The sequence below is a fragment of the Equus caballus genome, chromosome 5, assembly GCF_041296265.1.
Source record: "Equus caballus isolate H_3958 breed thoroughbred chromosome 5, TB-T2T, whole genome shotgun sequence".
NCBI lineage: Eukaryota > Metazoa > Chordata > Mammalia > Perissodactyla > Equidae > Equus > Equus caballus.
The window spans coordinates 77,709,182-77,726,436 of NC_091688.1; the positions used below are offsets into that span (position 1 = coordinate 77,709,182).

The 17,255-nt window shown below is 39.0% G+C and overlaps 1 protein-coding gene across 10 annotated transcripts in view; it reads left to right on the forward strand.

Moving 5' to 3' along the window:
* The window catches only part of EVI5 (ecotropic viral integration site 5), a 223,019-nt gene extending 215,940 nt beyond the window's left edge, over positions 1–7,079 (forward strand). For 8 of the 10 annotated variants that reach the window (XM_070268726.1, XM_070268727.1, XM_070268728.1 and 5 more), the window contains one exon: positions 2,632–7,079. In XM_070268726.1, coding sequence (XP_070124827.1) covers positions 2,632–2,946 — 315 coding nt within the window. In that variant the 3' untranslated portion in view covers positions 2,947–7,079. The remainder of the gene's footprint in view (positions 1–2,631) is intronic. The other 2 variants (XM_023641642.2, XM_070268732.1) reach the window with 1 other exon arrangement.
* The last annotated feature ends 10,176 nt before the right edge of the window (positions 7,080–17,255 follow it).

Here is a 17,255-nt window from a genome sequence, read left to right on the forward strand (position 1 = left end):
GTTGCTACCAATGATATCCCTGAAAGTTTTTGTGGGGAGGTTAGGTTGAGAAGGTTAATTGTCTGCTTTTTGTTGTAGTTTAAATATACTTGGCTCCTAAAAAATCTAGTAATAAGGATAAGCAGTACAGCTCTTAGATCCAGGCAACCAAGGCTTTGCACTTCAGAGGGCCCAGCTCTGGTCTTCTTCCAGCCGAACCCCTCTTCACAGGAGTCCCAGAGCACATCCCCTCCTGAAGTCCAGCCCCTTCTAGCCCACATTCTGGAATCAGTCCCCTGGAAGTCCTTGCCCAAATGTCCACATTCGGGGCCTGCACTGGCCTCTTCACTCTGAGAATCTGTACGCAACTCCTAGGTCCAGGAGATAACTCAGGGACAGCTTCAGTTTTACCAGATAGTCCCTTACCTTCACCTTTTTCTTCTTTCCACCAAAGAATTCCTCTATGCCTTCGTTATTCTATATTAGCGATTCTCAAAGAAGCGTTAACTGCATCTCCTTTGACGTTGAGGGAAGGACCCCTCAACCTGTAGTTGGTTTTATATTGTATTTGAAGTCACTTACTACATCTGATATGAGGCTGCAGCATTTTAATTACAATAAATTTTGTTAGAGCAAAGGAAAGCTACAGCTTTCCAAACAATTGGGAAGTTGTGGTTCTTCTGCCATGCTCCTCCTTTATAACAGCCAGGAAGAAGGCAGACACGTGTTCCATATTATTTCTTCAAAAGGGCCTGGGGAAAAGAGAGAAAGGAAGAGATTAACTGACTTAATTTAACACTTGGAGCTATAAATCATGTGTTGCAATATGGTGATAGGATGTTGCATCAGAACGTGGCAGTTGTAGTAATGCAGTGGGTATCACAGCCATGGGGAGGTGTCTGTGGTGTTCTGTGCCCTTGCCCTAAAGATCCAATTCCAGGTTTATGTCTCTTCTCTGCCAAGGAGGAAGGTGTTATTTAAGTTACATTGTACCTCACTATAATTTTGTTCTCTTGGCCTAGGGCACAGGAATTTCTTTATGGTTAAAGGTTTTGCCCAAGGCAGACGTCGTGCTACTGAGTCCCAGCATCCTTCTTGTTTCCCATTGTCTCATTCCAACAAGGAAGTGCTAAGGTTTCTTCACTTCTTGGAAGTCTGTAGGAAAAGCTGGGAGGTATTATGGCAAAGCTGTAATGTCTTTACTCTCAGAACCGTTAGTTTTGAAAGTGTATGTAATATTTCCTGAATATTTCACATTGCCTTTATCTCAAGATTTGAAAGATGGTAAGAGACCGGGAATTTGTCCCTGAGAAACAAAATTGAAGGTTGAGAGTAATAAGGGTAGGACACATGGAGTATATTTCAGCAAAATTCTTGATAGTCAAGATAGATTTTGGTAGTTAACTGCTTTTTATTGTTGTCTTGGATTTCTTTTTAACTCTTCTGCTTTTATTGTAGGAGAAAAATCATGGTGTATGGGAGAAATTAAGTGACAATATCAAAATTGTTTTATATTTAAAACAAACTCTTGAGGACAGCATTGATGTCTTAATTATATGGTAGTGGAAGTGGTAGTATCTGTGGTGGAGGGTGGGAATTTGAGGGATTTTAGGCAAAGAAGTGGCAGATGATGAAAAGAAATCACCTTTAATCATGATAAAACTGGTTTTGGAGAATGTGGTTTAGATGTGTGACAACAATGGGTTTTTCAGTACTGAATTCTAGAGTTAGTCAGACTTGCCCACCAAGTAGCAGGTAGCATTTGATCTCCACAACCTTTCCCACATGAGGGTCTGGCCCTGTAAAACTCCAGGGTTAGAGAAACAGAATCTGGTTCTTGAAGATAGACTGAGAGGGATAAGAGCTGAGCAACATGTCATTTCTCTCCCCTACTCCTTGGTGAGAGGTCGTTCCTTCTTCCTGGGGAGAAAAGGCAGAAATGTAATACACATCTGGCATTCACCCCATGCAGAAGGAGATATCGTTAGTGGGAAGAAGCATTCCTGCCTTGAGTGGTAGTGGTGTGGTGGTCTTTAGGATGTCATAACAGGATGGAGACTCGCAGCAAATTTTAATGATTTGTAAATCATTTTCATCATTCACAGAATTATGGGGGCATGCTCTCAAGACAGTGAGTGTGATGGTTCAGAATATGGTCTTTAAATCCATGTCTTCTAGAGATGCACACTGAAATATTTACAGATGAACTGATAGGATGTCTGAGATTTACCTTAAAATAATCCAGAGACCAGACAGGTGTAACGTAACAAGATTTTCCATGATGTGTTAATTGCTGAAATTAGGTGATGAGTACATAGTACATTATATTATCTCTGGTATAATGAAGGTTCAGTTTGAATTTAAACTTTGCTATTAGCCATGTGTCCTCAGCAAGTTACTCTACCTGACTCTCCATTTCCTAATCTCTGAAATGAGGATAATAGGACTGTTGTGATGATTCAATTAAAATAACAAGTTATGTGTCCATTACATAACACACAGGAGTCACTCAAAAATTGGTAGTTACTATTATATCTATAAATGGGAAAAGATCAAGGTGTCTCCTTCTTTAAATATGAAATGTTTGCTTTCTTAGAGTGATGTGTGTGTTTCCCCCAGTTGAGTATATTAACTTGGATTTTGTTTTGACAGCTCAGGTGCCTAAAAGGCCAGAGGGGCTTCTCAGGCCAACCCCCTTTTGATGGAATCCACATCGTCAACCATTTAATAGGAGATGACGAATCATCCCATTCCTCTGATGAAGATTTTATAGATAATCCCTTACGGGAATGTGGCATTGGTTTTCCTTTGCACAGAAAATCTGACCCGATGTCTTTGGACCGTGCTGTGGCAGATGGCAGTGAAAGCGAAACAGAAGACAGTGTGCTGGAGACCAGAGAGAGGGATCGAATGGCTCAAAAGGAGCGGCCCCCAAGAAGAAGAGAGTCATACTCAACCACTGTCTGACCATCACTGTGACTTAGACTGTGGCTTTTTTTAAGGGATCAGTTATCATATGATTAAGGGTTTTTGGAACATATCTGTTTCATATGTACATATATATACATATATTTTATCTTATCTGCCTTTTTATCTTTGCCAAATCTTCACCACTGACTTACCATTGCCATAAAATAGACTGGAGTATGGTTAATGGGGAAAATAAGGTTCTAACAGTATTACTGAATATTAATGTTTCTTGTTTAGAAAATGCAATTATATCTATATGTGGGAACACATTTTAAAGTTTGGAACTATGGAAAATTGAATTTTCTTCAGACAAAACTGCTCTTGTGCAATATTTTATGCTCAGTGAACAAATTGTATATTTATGTTTTCCCATTTGTTTTGAGGGCATCTGTCTACAAACATTTGACCGTACATCTGATTTATCTTGTATTTTTGTGTTTGGGGGATTTTTTTTTTCAGTTAAAGTTATACTCATGCGCTGCATAATGACATTTCGGTCAATGACGGACCGCATATACCATGGTGGTCCCATGAGATCAGTACCATATAGCCTAGATGTGTGGTAGGCTATACCATCTAGGTTTGTATAAGTACACTCTATGGTGTTTGCACAACGACAAAATCGCCTGACTACGCATTTCTTAGAACGTATCCCCATCGTTAAACAACGCATGACTGTACTGCTTTATCAGTGGGCCACTGAAAGTTCCCAAACACAAAGCCTTTTTTCTGTGTAATTTTATAAATACAAATTAATGGTTATGTGTCTTGAGAGTTTTAAGGTTTTTTTAATTTCTAATTTTTACGTGCATATGATGCTTCCATGTGTTGCTTACCAGTCAGAGTAGTAGATTAACTACAAATATATTTTTTTGTACATATTTGTAAATCTACATCAGCCAACATTGAACATTATTTTATATGGAGAATGTACATGTTGCAAAATGACTGCCTTCAGCATTCTAACAAGACTTCTATAAATAATAGGTTAAAAGAAAATTGAAAATAAAACCAAACACTAATATTTAATAGCTTTAGTATTTTGCTTAGCATTCAACACTAGCAAATTCATAACTGATGCTTGTTCAAAAACACTATTGGTAAAATCTTTTACTTCATGTATATGTAACTAATAAATTTTTCATGAGATTATAGCACGTATTACTTAGTGCGAATATTTTACTTAATATAATTTAAGCAATGGACTGAAGTCCAAGATACACAGCAATTATATCTGCAAACAATCTATAAACAGTATCTTCAGATTCTGTAGTTACTAATCTGTAGATAAAGCCATAAGAATTCTTTCCTACCAGTTCTTCCTTTTTTATCATCTAGACTTTTTTTTCTAGAAAACTGAATGCCTGTCATTGATAAATTTTGGAGGAAACACCCAAATTACACTTACACTATGGAAAGATGACAAGAATGTGTTGACTGGATGCTTTCCACTCACGTTTTCATCAGCAGCCTATGGAAAAAAATAGCCTTTGAGGAAAAGAGGAAGGTAGAATTCGGTACATATGGAAGTACAATTTTGCACAGTATGTTACATGCAGAAAAAAAAGTATGTGACAGAATGGCGTAGAAGAAACAAAAACAGTTTTCTGTCTAAAACCAGGAGTTAAGCCTTTTGGTACATCATGGACTAGGCTTTTCCAGCAAGCCTTTTGTAGCTATTTGATTGAGAAGGAAGATTGAAAACATGCCTGCTATGTCTGTAGTACCAGGCTAAATTCTAGTGGTTAAGTAATTTACCTGCGGTCACAAGTTAGTAAATAGAAGAACCAAGATTTTAATCCAGATCTCTCTGACACCAAAGCATTTGAAAAGGTTCAGCCAATGAATTTCTCGATTCCCTGCTTTTCTGACAATTAATATGATTTAAATAAATTTGATTTCAATGTGTTTCCTAATTTTATATATATATATGTATAGATATATGAGTATCAACACTCATAAGCTCTCCCCAGCATATGAGCATAGATACTAGTCAGAATTATCCAACTGGTGCTTTTGGAATTCTCCTTTGGGGTTCCTTACTGGTTGATGCTCAAGTGAAATAAGATGATTCATGGCCACGTGATTGCTTTGACCCCCGCATCAAGAAATCTGAATGATCTAGCCCAGGGAACAGCAACTACAGCCCATGGGCCAATTCCAGCCAGCTCCCAGTTGTTACATGACCCACAAGCTGAGTGGGTTTTACATTTTTAAATAGTTGAGGAAAAAAAATCCAAAGAATAATGTTTTTGTGTCACATGACAATCATATGAAATTCAAATTTCAGTATTGAGAAATAAAGTTTTATTGGAGCATAGCCATGCTTATCCATTTACATATTGTCTTCGGCTGCTTTTGTGCTACAGTGGCAGAGTTGAGTAGCCTAAAATATCTGCTATGGTTCTTTGGGGAAAAAGTTGGCTGACCCTTGATTTAGATACTCTAGAATGTAGGTTTACTTCTTCAGTTTGTTTCCGTAGAAGGTCAAACCATTTGCTTTTGCTATCGAGCGGGGGTTTGGAAACCTAAAATTTCCTGGTGGATCTTATACTTAGAACTATTCCAAATGGGAAGTGTACCAGCTATTTTATAGCATGAACTCTTTGATGCCATAGACAAATTTGCACAGATATCTGTACCTTTGGAAGTGGAGTAAGAAAGGAAAGAATTCCAGAAGCCCAGTACTGTTCTTTAAAGCATGCATCATTGACCTTTAGGGTATGCTTCATTGAATCAGTGTTATAATTGACTTTAAAAACATGTTTCTAGAATCATGTTTGAATTCTAAATTTTGAAAGATATTCTTAGAGAATTTCCTGAGTACTGTTTCTTACTAGGAATTCGGTGTTAAAAGAATCATGGTAAGTAAACCTTAATCTGTTGATACTCTTGTAATTTGGACAACGGAAAACGAGAAACAGCAATCTTCTCATTCAACATGTTTGACTCAAATACTCCTTAGAAGCATTTAAAATCTTCTGGCCTTTAGAATGCAGTAGGATGCTATGCTCTGATTTGACTCCATTTCATTCAAGTTAAGACTTTGAGGCATTGGACAGTGTTCTCTTGATAGATTTTATTTAATCTCTGGTATTTTTGTGTCATTTAAATGTTATTTATTCGAGAGGGCAGAGAGAGTGAATGAAGTAAATTAAAAACTCACAATAAAAAATAAACTTACTCCCTTAGGATATTTACCTGCCTGGTGTCATTGCCATCCTGGGTTGAAATGCTGAGAGTGGAGGCTACAAGTGATCTGAATAAAATGGAAACTGCATTGAGGTGATGAAACAGACCTTTCAGATCAAGATAGTATTTTAACAGCCTTTTAAAAAATAAGTGGTAAATTTTTTCTTCCTGGAAAAAGAAGTCAAAGATGTAACTTTACACAATTTCTACCCTTTTTATTGATATTAGGCATTCAATGTTTGATGACTAATTGAGACATCAAGTCCCAACTAACTGGCCAGCTGTTTTGGAAGGATAAAAACAACTTTTTCTTAGCTCTGTACATGATGCAGCTTGTTACTCTCCAGATAGTGCCTTGGATTGAAAACAAGATCTAGACCTTTTTGAGTATTTTATTTCCAGCATAAGAAATGATTTGGTTCCTCATTCTTCTTTATTGTTTACAGAATACACTATAATTTTCAGATTTAAAGTAAAATAAGTATGTGGATTGTGTTTTGGTAAAGCCCTTTCTTAGCCAGCTTGACTATTGTCTAGTACCAGACGTCGACAGCTAACATTTCATGAAATCAGTGATTTACTTTATTAAAACAATGAGCTTTAGCCTGAAAGTTATTGCTGCTCTATTATTAACAAAATGGTAAGTTTTTTAAAAATTAATTTTAATTCATTCTACTGAAATTAAAATTTCCAGTTAGAAGTGGAGTGGATGATATTTATAATCCAAGTTTTTACATCACATCCATTGATCTACCTATCCCTTCTTTTCACTCCAAAGAAGAGATGATAGAATAATACATTAGATATACTATAGAGATGCAAAATTATAATGTATTTCATTTTACTGTTGGAATTTCTTATTGTAACATTGTATGATAACCTAAAATGTTTACTTGTGCCTTTGCTTTAAACAATTAAAGTTTTTCATTTTACAAGAATTTCTGTTTCCTTCAACTATTTAACTTAAAAAGGGAGAGGCATCCAGTCAGAGAAAGACGAACTCTGTATGACTCCACTCATAGGTGGAAGTTAGTATATTGATAAGGAGATCTGATCGGTGGTTACCAGGGAAAAGGGGGGGTGGGGGGAGGGCACAGAGGGGGAAGTGGTGTACCCACAACATGACTAACAAAAATGTACAACTGAAATCTCACAAGGTTGTAATCTATCATAACATTAATAAAAAAATTAAAAAAATTAAAAAAAAAAGGGAGAGGCATCAAAACACTGGTAAGAAATGATTGGCCTAACACCAGGTATTCATTGGTGACGTTGTGCTCTGTGGGTACAGGGACCGTATCCACCTGGTCTACCAGTGTGTAATTAGTGCCAAACAGAGTGCCTGGTACAGGATATTTTTCAGCTTAATGAAAAGCCAGATAGCTAGATTTATTTCCTTCAGGAACATGCTAATTTTTTGAAAATATTAATGGCAGTATTTTCATCTTACATTGTATGTTAGGTTATTAAATTAGCAACTAATTCAATAAATATATCCAATTATATAATTTGAATATACATATAGAGGCTCTTATAAAAAGAAAGTTATGCCTCTGCATCTTTATCACAATATCATATAAAAAATAAAAAAAAGAGTGGTTAAGTTCGCGCTCTCCGCTGCGGCGGCCCAGGGTTCAGATCCTGGGCGCAGACATGGCACCGCTCATCAGGCCACAGTGAGGCAGCGTCCCACATCCCACAACTAGAAGGACCTGCAACTAAGATATACAACTATGTACGGGGGAGGTTGGGGAGATAAAAGCAGAAAAAAAAAAAAAAGATTGGCAACAGTTGTTAGCCCAGGTGCCAATCTAAAAAAAAAAAAAAAACACAGTAGTTCACTATGTATTCTGCTTTATTCCCAAAAGGATTTAAGGCACTTTATAAAGATATATGAAATATGACAAGATAGTTATAATCCAGGATTTTACATCTGAGCAGTATTGGCCTTTGAGGCCAAATTGTTGCAGGTGGCCATCCTGTACATTGAAGGATGTTTAGCAGCATCCCTGGCCTCTACCCACTAGCTGCCAGCAGCATCTCCTCCTTTCGTTGTAGCAACCCAAAATGTCTCCAGTCATTGTCATATGTCCCCAGTAGGGTAGACCGAGAGTGAACATTGCCCCGATTGAGAATCTCTGGTATAAATTTAGAAGTGGGTCAAAAACCAAAGAGCCACTAGGACTAAAACTAAAAATATATACACCTATTGAAATGGAACAGAAATTTGACTGTTTCTAGTAGTCAGTGAGAAGAGTAGAACCTGAATCATAATGAGGTGCCACTTATTAAGATGGCTATTAAAAAAGAAAATAGCAAGTGTTGGTAAGGATATGGAAAAATTAGAACCCTTCTGCATTGCTGCTTGGAATGTAAAACGGTGCAGCCATTGTGGAGAGGTTTTGACAGTTCCTAAAAAAATATCAACTTAGAATTACCATTTGATCTAGCAATTTCACTTCTAGATATATATATAGACGTGTTGCTTAACAACAGGGATATGTACTGAGAAATGCATCATTAGGTGATTTCGTGGTCGTGCGAACATTGTAGTATATACTTACACAAACCTAGATGGTATAACCAACACACACTAATCTCATGGGACCACTGTCATATATGTGGTCCATTGTTGACCAAAATGTTATGCGCGTGTGACTATCGTCAAAAGAAAGCAGGGACTCAAACAGATATTTGTACACCAATGTTCATATAGCATTATTTGCCATAACCAAAAAGTGGAAACAACAAATGACCATCAGCAGATGAATCGGTAAATAAAATGTGGTATATATATAAAATAGAATATTATTCAACTTATAAAAAGGAATGAAATTCTGATACATGCTACGATATGGATGAACCTTGAAAACTTGCTAAGAGAAATAAGCCAGACACATAGTATGGTTCCAGTGGTATGAAGTACCTAGAGTGGCAAATTCATAGACAGAGTAAACATTACCAAGCTATGGGGGCTGGGAAGGCAAGTTATTGTTTAATGGATACAGAGCTTCTGTTTGAGATAATGAAAAAGTTCTGGAAATGGATACTGGTGATGGTTACACAACACTGAATTATTCAATGCCACCGAATTTTACACTTAAAAATGGCTAAAATGGTAAAAAAAAAAAAAAAAAAAACCATGTTAAAATCAGAGTCAGCTTATAAGTATGTTCAAATAAAGATATATAAAAGGAAAAAAACCCTAAAACATGAAGAAATTTACAGTGCCCATGAAATAAAAACAGTTTTTTTAGGTGTAAAATTCTAGCGCTTGACTGGGACTCAAGCTTTGTGGTTTTGAAACCTGGACAAGTCGCAGAACTTCAGGGCCTCCTTGCTGCTCCTTGTGCACCAGACTCCCACCCAGGGCCTGGCCCTTCCTGGCATGGTCTTCTGCCGCGTTCCCACAAGGCTAGCTCCCCACCTTCTCTGGTCTCTGCTCAAGTATCACCTGCACAGGCAGCCTTTTCTGACCCTTTTTGAAAGCCCCTTCCCAACTTTATTTTTCTCCATAGCATTGATGACTGTCTGAAGTCCTACACACTTTATATCTTCATTTGTTTTTGTCTGTCTACCCACACTAGAATGCAAGCTTTATGATTTTTGTCTCTGTCTCCAGTGTTCAGAACAGTGCCTTGGCTCACAATAAATATTTGTTGAGTGAGTGAATGAATAGTTGAATAAATCGCTGTACCTCAGTTTCTTCACTGTTAAAACGAGATAAACAACATCTGTGAAATACAAATGTCAGTGGAAAACGCAGAATCCCAAAGCAGGCAGCCCAGCTCCAGAGTCGCTGATTGCTGAATGACTGCTTTGCCCAAGGGTCGACCAGGCGCTGCTGAGGAGGCAAAGGTGAAACAGACCAACTCCTGTCCTCACACGTGGAATGAGAGGTACAAGGGTACAGGCAACGCCATGGGAATTCAGAGATTACGTCCAGCTTGGGGGACAGGCCTCCTTGTGCCCCCTCCCCACTCCCTGTCCATGCAGAAGCCCTTCTCCACCCAGGGCAGAGCCCACAATCCCTGTCACAACTGTTTTCTGTGCCCCATTGTCCCCCACCTAATGACCTGCTCTTACCCAGGTGCTAATATCTCCTGATTTGAGTGCGTGGCTACATCTCTCCTGCACTCGAGGTTTTTCCAAGGCTGTCTAGAAATAAAGCATCTTAGACCTGTGTGTGGGATTTCAGGCCCAGAGAACCTTTTCATATCCTCCTGAATTGACTCTTAGAAGGTAGCTGCTACTGTACGATCAATCCGCTGCTGTGTCCTCACCCCCTTGTCACTCAGGGCAGGCCACTTTTTCAGAGACTGCAAAGAATCTTCTCTGAGGCTGTCCTCAGTAACAGGAGAGAGCAGGGCCAGGTGGAAAGAAACTAGTTGACTTTAAAGATGTTGTTTCTCTGATTTTTTTTTTTAAAGGAAATGCATACTGTACACATGAGAGACTCCAGGGCTGAAAGATGCTGTGGCAGTTGAGATGCACCTGGGAGCTCCTAACTGTTCCCTGCCTCCGCTTCAGGGGGCGGGACAGGCAGCCATTGCACACAGCCCTCCACAGCAGAACAGACCAGAGCAGCCAGTCAAGTCACCGCACCTCAAACTTTGTCTCCTCCCCCAACACGAGTTCTTCTTCCTCTCCAGGCAGAGGCTTTCCTGGTCTGTGGTGTCATTTCTGCCCTTCCCACCCCAGGACTAGGGCTAGGCCCCTCTTTGAAGTTTGCTGGACTTCTTCCTTCAAGGCACAATTGTGTGTGAACCTGTGTAGCCCCGACCAGGCTGACTCTTCCCCGTGAGTAGAAGAGATGACATCTACTCCCCAAGTGCCCTGCCTTGTCACTTCTGTTTTGTATGCTTCAAGGTCCGGGTTCTGCCCTTGTGCCCTTCACCGGATTGGGGCAGCCACCCTCTATTTACAAAGAGACAGTTGTAAACCTTTGGTGCACCGATAACGTTCATCTCTGCAGCCTGCTTTCTACCAGATCAGCTTCTGGTCAGGCTTAGGCTGCTCAGCCTAGAGAAGTCTCCAAGCCACATGCCTCTCCCCCACCTCCTCAGCCGGCTGGGCTGCTGCCAGATCTGCAGAAGCAAACTGCCAGGTGAGGAGGTGGAAAACCAAACCGTGGAGAGTCGTGATGTTAAGCGCAAACTGAGAAATATAAAGAAAAATGTCCTGCGCTCCCCCCTCCCCCACCCACAGTTAACTCTTAGTTCAACGACGAAGGCCAGGCCAGCCCTGCCCTTTTCTGGCAAACTGCTTTCCAGTTGCGCTCTTCGGAGGGAGGCTCCTGGCAGGCAGCTCCCGGGCCAGTGCTGGGATTTGAGTAATCACAGGCCCAAGTGGGGTGTGTGGGAAGGTGTGTTGTTTGGTCTGGCTCACGGCCCTTGACACTGTAGCTATTTTAAGCAGATCCCACAGCCTTTCATTTGCTTCACTAATTTCTCTAAAATAGAATTGTTTATTTGCGGGTCAAAATTGGAGAAGCTGCTTGTTCATCACCAAACTGCTCTTCGGTGAGACTGGAGGCAGCGCGTGTACCAGGGCCCAAAGGGGCTTGGCACACACGGAGTGCTCAGTCCATGCAAGCCGAAGGAGGGCCCGTGCACTGCACCTCCAAATCCCCAGAGCCAGCACAGGCCTCTCAGGAGACAGTCATCGGTCTGAATGTTCCTTCTCCTGCCCTGACTGCTCATCTGCACTCAAGTTCTGTACTTCTGCTGTCTACATGGTATCCCCACACAAATGTATTGTTTGAGGTGATGGCCCGACAGTCTCTAATTCCTAATTTCTGCTAGTGGTGGTAATTATACTAGTTGTTGTTATTATTATCACATACCCTAAAATCTCAGTGGCTTACAACATCATTTCCCACCCACTACATGTCCATCAAAGGGTGGCTGCTGCTCTGCTCTACACTGTTTTTACTCTGGGACCTGGGCTGATGAAGCTACTTGTATTTTGAACACTGACGATTGTTATGGCAGAGAGAAAGGCGATATGGTGATAACATGCTGGCTCCTAACGCTTCTGCCAGGAAGTGATATCACTTCCAGCCACATTTCATTGGCTAAGGCAAGTCACCTGACTAAGACTCTTCCAAGGACAGGCAGTGAATATTTGGCTATGTGGTACTTACTTTGTGCCAACAACCATTCTAAGTACATTTTTTAAATAACACCTTTATTATTATATAATTCACATGCCATAAAATTCAGGCTTTAAAGTATGCAATTACATAATTTTTAGTATAGGCACAGAGTTGTGCAACCATCACCAGTAGTGAAAATGGTTCACATCAATTTCAGAATATTTTCATCACCCCCCCCCCCAAACAAGCCCCATCCCCCTTAGCAGTCACTCTCTATTCTCTCCTCCCCCGAGTCCCTGGCAACTACTAATCTACTTTCCGTTTCTATGGATTTGCCTATTCAGGACATTTCACATAAATGGAATTATACAATACGTGACCTTTTGTGTGTGTCTCACCTAGCATAATGTTTTTGAGGCTCATTCATGTTGCAGCATGCATTAGTACTTCATTCCTTTTTTTTTTCCTGAATAATATTCCATTGCATGGGTATCCCACATTTTGTCCATCCATTATCAGTTGATAAACATTCAGGTTGTTACTAGTTCTTTGCTATCATGAATGATGCTGCTATGAACATTCGTGTTCCCGTTTCTGTGTGGACATAGGTTTTCAGTTCTTTTGGGTATATACTTAAGAGTGGAATTTCTGGGTCATGTAGTAACTCTATGTTTAACATTTTGAAGAACTATCAAACTGTTTTAAGTGTCTGCAGTATTTTACATTCCAACCATTGATGTATGAGGGTTCTAATTTCTCCACATCCTTGCCGTCACTTGTTATTCCACCCCAACTTTTTAAAATAGCCCTCCTAGTGGGTTTGAAGTGGTATCTCATTGTGGTTTTGATTTGCAGTTTTCTAATAACTAATGATGCTGAGCATCTTTTCATGTGCTTATTGACCCTTTGCGTATCTTCTTTGGAGAAATGTCTATTTAAATCCTTTATCCATTTTTTATTTGGGTTGTTTGTGTTTTTTTATTGTTGAATTGTAAGAATTCTTTATGTATTTTGCATACAAGTCCCTTATCAGATATATGATTTGTGAATATTTTCTCCTACTCCGTGAGCTATCTTTTCACGTCTTTAATGGTATCCTTTGAAGCACAAAAGTGTTTAATTTTGATGAAGTCCATTTCGTCTATTTCTTTGTTGCTGATGCTTTTGCTGTCATATCTAAGAAAGCATTACCTAATTCTCGGTCACTATGTTTTCTTCTAGGAGTTTCATAGTTTTAGCTCTTACATTTAGGTTGATGATCCATTTCGTATATGGTATGAGGTAGGAGTGAAGTACTTTTTTTAATATAAATCTTTTATTTTGGAATAATTTTAGATTTACAGAAAAGTTGCAAAAATAGTACAGAAAGTTCTCAAATACCATTTACCCAGCTTCCTCTAATGTCTACCATGACTATAGTACATTTGTCAAAATAAGAAATTATTAATGGTATGATAGTTTTAACTAAATTATAGACTTTATTCAGTTCCTACCAGTTTTTCCACCAATGTCCTTTTTTTCTATTCCAAGATCTATTCCAGGATACCTCATTACATTTAGCTAAGTACTTTTTATAGATTAAGTCACTTAATCCTCACAACGATATAATTACCTTCACTTTACAGATGAGGAAATTAATGCATAAAGAGCTTAAGTAACTTGCCCAAGGTTATATAGCTAGTAAGTGATGGAATTTTTCTCATCTTTATTATCAGTCTCAAATTCTAGGTAATTACACCACATTCTCCAGTTGCCTCCCAAGGAAAGTGCATGGGAGTTAAATGTTGTGAGATGTTGCTAGACTGAAAATGATTTTGTTCTATGTGCTTGACAGGGCAGGATGGCAGAGACTGCTTAGTATCCCCCGATATCTTTGGGTTCTGAAATTTCACAATGATGTCCCTTGATATGGGGGCTTTTTTTCATTTATTGTGTTGGGCCCTTACTGGATCCTTTCAATGGGGAGACTTACGTCCTTCACATTGGAAATATTTTCTTATTTCTATGATAATTTCCTTTCCCATTCTATTAGTGAGATGCTGGTGCTCCCGGATGCTCCTCTAACTTTTCCCATATTTTCTCTCTTGTTTTCCTTAGTTAGTTAGCTAGTTTATTTTTCAGAATTGGGAATATATGTACGCATTGTTATGTGACCTGATTTTTTAAACTTACCTTTTTCTACATATTTTTATGGGTGTACATCATATGAACATTCTTTAATTTATTTAACCAATATTCTGCTGTGGTGCATGTATTTCCTATTGTTGCCATGAACCTGCTTGAAGTAAGTTTCCTTATGATATATTACTAAAAGTGGACTTCCTAGATCAGAGGGTATGTATATTTTAGGTACTTTTTTCTGATACATATTGCCAATTTACCCTCCACAAATTAACATTCCCATTAGTAACATGAAAGAATGTTCATTTTCCTTATGGAACATACTTTTGGAAACAAGCTCATTTAAACTGAAAACATATATTTATTATAAATGGAAACTTGTGGTATTAAACACATTTGGGGGAAATTTCCCTCTCTAGTCTGAGAGATAGTCAGCCCTAGTGGTCTAGTGGTTAAGATTTGGTGCTCTCACAGCACCACAGCAGGGTTTGTTTCCCAGTCAGGGAACCACAGCACCCATCTGTTGGTTCTCATAATGTGGCAGCTGAGTGTTCCTATGAAGCTGAAAGCTATACCACCAATATTTCAAATACCAGCAGGGTCACTCATGGTAGACCGATTTCAGCAGAGCTTCCTGACTAGACAGACTAGAAAGACAGACCATGACCACCCACTTCCAAAGAAATTGGCCATGAAAACCCTATGAATAGCAGCAGACCATTGTCTGACCTAGTGCCAGAAGGTGAGAGGATGGCGAAAAAAAGACCAGGCAGGGTTTCACTCTGCTGTACACAGGGTCGCTAGGAGTCGGAATAGACTTGACGGCACTAACAACAACAAAATCTGAGAGACAGCTTCACAGATTGTAGTTACAACATATATGATTGCTATTATGCTTCTAACCATCCTTAGAATGAATGCTCTGGATTACATATAGAGTTATCTTTTCTCTGTCTTAACTAAGAGCATCCCTGTCTTAGCGCCATAATACTTAAGAATTAGATTAGGGCCATCAGAGCACTGAGAAGAGTGAGGTGGCTGAGAGCTTTCAGGTACCTGGTGATTTACCATTAGCTGAATTTAAAATGAACTTCTTTGGATGTAGAAAACTCATAACCAGTTTTCACTGAACATGAAGGTATCGCCTTCCTAGTATATGTTTGTCAAGGACTGCTGGGTAGCCAAGAAAACCTTAGCAGGATTAATGATGAAGAAACAAAATCTGGAATGGCCACCTAACCCTTATAAAATTAAAGATGTATAACTTTATTATGAAATTAAATATCTATACCTTGTCTTTGCCTCAAAAGTTGTTGCTAAAAAAGGTCCTTATTCTTTATAGAGACATCCTGAAATACTTACAGAAGAAATGATATGATATTTGAGACTTACTTCAAAATAGTCAGGTGGAGGAGGGGAGTAGTGGGTGGGGAGATAAAGGAAACAAGTTTAGCCATAGATTGACTGTTGAAGCTGGGTGATGGGTACATAGGGTACGTTTTACTATTCTATCTATATATGTTTGATATTTTCCAGGAAAACAAAACAAAACAAAAACAATAAAACCTCCTTTGCTTTGAACTTGTGGAAGAAACTGAGTCAGGCCATTAGATCTGGCAGTTTGAACACCGTCTCCAAGGTAAGATGATGGAGTGGCATCCCAGATGTGAGTTGACTCACTTGACTTAACTCTACAAACCATGGTCGGTGGCCTAGATTTTCGTAGCTCCCAAGCCAATTTCTAACCAGAGCTCAGTAATGGTCTCCCACTTTCAGCGACTGATTAAAAACTACAAATTCAATAAAGTACCTGGGATGCTGGAAATAGTCTAGCTCTTGAGTCAGGTGTATATCTATGTAAAAATTAACCAAGCTGTACTCAAGATTTATGCACTTTCACGGTATGTAAATTATACATCAATAAAAGTTTATAAAAGAGAATAAAGCACCCAAAACTTTATTTCTAGAGCTGTTTAAGAATTGCTGTGAATTACAAGCTCTGATCCTTATTAACAAGAGGTACTGCTGACTTGTTCTCTCTATAGGCATGATCAGGCCTGGCGGAAGTGCGGCATTCACCTCATCTTTAAAAAAGCCAACCTGAATAAAGGACCATCTAGTGTGTTTGCTTATTATGGGGGGCAGTAGAACCAAAGAGGTAAGAGTCTGGGCTTTAATGCCAAATCCACTTAGGTTTGGATCCCATTAAGTAACTGTGTGATTTGGGGCAAAGTTACCTCTCTAAGCCTCAGTTTCCTCACACATAAAATAGGAATAATAATAATAACACTGCCTGCCTCATAGGGTTATAGAATTCAATGAGATAATATGGGAAAAGAACTTGGCACAATCTCATAGTCCACAACCAATAAAAATTAGTTATTAGCTTGATTGACAAATTTCAAGCCGGGGTTTTTTTCAGGCTAATATTGTACATAAGGAATAGGCAGACTTTTGACATGGCTTGTCCATTAAAAGCCAACATTACACTTTTTATTGCTTTGAGCTTTCTCAGCCTTTAGGTCTATTGACAGGAATTGGTTGTGGGGCCAACTGCGCAAGTTCAACACAGATACACTCTATCCGCTGCCCCCTATTAATGCTTATATTAACCTTAAAGAACCTGAGCAATAAAACAGTTTCTGTAGATGAGCAAGACAACTCCTTTCTCTTGCAACAACAACAACAACAAAAAAACAAAAAGGCAAGCACTACAGTATTCCAAATGCATGTCAGATGATTCTTATTATCTAAAACTCAGAGCTCCTGATAAAACCCTCCTGGCTAATCACTGCCAGAAAGGTTGGATATTTGCAAAATAAATTTACATTTGGTAAGTATCTGGTAGGTATTTCCTATCTTCTAACTGTTTATAATATTATAACACTGTTATATA